This window comes from Borostomias antarcticus (genome assembly GCF_949987555.1).
Source record: "Borostomias antarcticus genome assembly, chromosome: 22".
In the NCBI taxonomy this organism is placed as follows: Eukaryota; Metazoa; Chordata; class Actinopteri; order Stomiiformes; family Stomiidae; genus Borostomias; species Borostomias antarcticus.
The window spans coordinates 19387818-19390317 of NC_140255.1; the positions used below are offsets into that span (position 1 = coordinate 19387818).

The 2500-nt window shown below is 45.4% G+C and overlaps 2 protein-coding genes across 2 annotated transcripts in view; one reads left to right on the forward strand and one right to left on the reverse strand.

The window, feature by feature from the left end:
- The window catches only part of LOC311323906 (uncharacterized protein), a 571429-nt gene that overhangs the window by 311759 nt on the left and 257170 nt on the right, over positions 1-2500 (reverse strand). The window lies entirely within an intron of this gene.
- Positions 1-2500, forward strand: part of srcin1b (SRC kinase signaling inhibitor 1b) — a gene marked incomplete at its 3' end in the record, with an annotated part of 38956 nt that overhangs the window by 28249 nt on the left and 8207 nt on the right. The window contains exons 9-10 of the mRNA XM_084456222.1: positions 1750-1945; positions 2393-2500. The exon at positions 2393-2500 is cut by the window's right edge and continues 68 nt beyond it. Of these exons, the coding sequence (XP_084312348.1) occupies positions 1750-1945; positions 2393-2500 (304 nt within the window). The remainder of the gene's footprint in view (positions 1-1749; positions 1946-2392) is intronic.

Consider the following 2500-nt stretch of genomic DNA (forward strand, 5'->3'; position numbering starts at 1 on the left):
GGGGTCTGAAAGCTGAGTGAGACAGACATTTTGCCTGTTTAATGTTTATTAGTCTATGCTACACATGTTTATCTCAGCTGTATTAAAACAGTCAGAGCTGACAGATTCAAACCATGCTGATGAACATTATCAAGGCATTTGTGCCTAATAATCATCGGTCTAGTATTTAGCTAGCATTGAGAGCTACACATTCCTCCTCCACTCTGGGTTTCAGGCCCGGAGAAGCCATGTGGATATGTTGATAACCAGTGTTTTTCAGGTAAAATCATGAAAAATGTGATTTCATCCTGTTCACCAACGCTCCAGGGAGCTGGGCAGTGTGACAGCCACCCAGAAACAAAGTCACATTCTTGAATTAGCTGTGGTCGGACACCTAAGCTCTCACTTCCGAATCTCTGTCTGCCCGTTTCTCCAGGGTATCAGATACCCTGATATAGTACAGAATGGTGGCTCCTTCCATCGTGTTTTTACACTCCACAGGAGCTTGTGTTCTCACCTCACTCTTTAAAGGGATAGTTCACCTAAGACAGCATTTGCTTCTTTACTGTTAAACAATGTTACACAACGTCAGTTAACTCTCATTCTATGGCCATACAAGCTCATACTGACCCATGTCAACTGCTGCTATCCATACAAGCTGTGGGTGTAAGTCATCATCCACTCCCATAGTGTAAGTCATCATCCACTCCCATAGTGTAAGTCATCATCCACTCCCATAGTGTAAGTCATCATCCACTCCCATAGTATAAGTCATCATCCACTCCCATAGTGTAAGTCATCATCCACTCCCATAGTGTAAGTAATCATCCACTCCCATAGTGTAAGTCATCGTCCACTCCCATAGTATAAGTCATCATCCACTCCCATAGTGTAAGTCATCATCCACTCCCATAGTGTAAGTCATCATCCACTCCCATAGTGTAAGTCATCATCCACTCCCATAGTGTAAGTCATCATCCACTCCCATAGTGTAAGTCATCATCCACTCCCATAGTGTAAGTCATCATCCACTCCCATAGTGTAAGTCATCATCCACTCCCATAGAATACTGAGGGGAAGAAAGATCTAATACATTTGATTGTTTTGGGTGAACTATATCTTTAATCAGGTTTGTGAGTTAGTCCCTAATTCAACCTAACGCAGAGAAAGGAAAACCAGTGTGGATTCACTCAGAGTGCTGTATCGAAGGGAACACAGCGCTCTAAATGGTCTTGGTCCTTGGGCATGAATCACTTTGTTGTTGTCCGTCGATGGAGAGGCCCATCATGTCCTTCAAATGAGGCACACATATTCCCGAGTGAACCAGCAGTGTGTTTTGCTTTTACCTGCAATTATTTGAATAGCAGCTCTTTGTGATCCGTGGCTCTGTGCTGCGCTGCATGGAGGTGACACAGACGCAAGGCTGTTTATACAGGGAATACAGCAAAACAGGCCTTTTCCTTTCAATGAATACTGATGCTTCTTCAGCTCTACCTTCACAACCTACTTTGTGCTTTGTTGCGGATGCTCAGCTGATACCCATTTGAATTTAAATGTATGTTCTGAAAAGGAATACAACTGTTACTATCACAAGACTATAATGTGTTTATTTATCCGTATAGGAAGCATTTGTTTAGCTCAAGTGCTAGTTTACCCTGAATCAGTGATGATATATCTATCTAATCCATCTAATCCATTCTACACCAACCATTAAGATGATAAAAAAATAGATGACCCTCTCTCCATCTTTCAACCTCAAGTAGCGGTCAGTCGAGCAACCGAAACTCTCGCTCTCTTATTAGCAGCTGTGACCCCATTGGCTCCTCTGGCCCTGATGCCTCCCCCGCCCACAGGGGCCACCCAGCCAATCACAGTGACGCGGCTGCAAATGCAACTCCACCTGCAAGGCCTCCAGCAGAACACCGCCGCGCTGCGCAGACAGCTGTCTCAGCTGCGAGACATTCAGGTGTGTGTGTAGAGTTTGTGTGTGTGTATTTTGAGATTCACACATTTTCCTATGCGTATCTTTAGCGTTGTGTGTGTACGGTCTCGCACACGTACTGTATGTGTGTGTACCAGGGATGAGTACCTATTCATTTCAAATGGCAAGTTTGGCAAAATATCAAAGATGACAATTTTTGATGAAATTTTATTTGTGAGATTGCTTCCATTTGCAGCAGGTGGGGGGTCATATACTGCCCGTCTTCCCTGACGTGCACAATCACACCTGTCTCTGTCTCTGTCTCTGTCTGTCTCTGTCTCTGTCTCTGTCTCTGTCTCTGTCTCCGTCTCCGTCTCCGTCTCCGTCTCCGTCTCTGTCTCTGTCTCTGTCTCTGTCTCTGTCTCTGTCTCTGTCTCTGTCTCTGTCTCTGTCTCTGTCTCTGTCTCTGTCTCTGTCTCTGTTGTCTCCCAGCTGGAGAACCAGGACTCGGTCCAGTCCCTACTGAGACAGACGGAGTCGGAGCTCAGTCTGATGATGCTGGACGTCATGCGCACTCAGGAGGACCCGCTCCAGAGACAG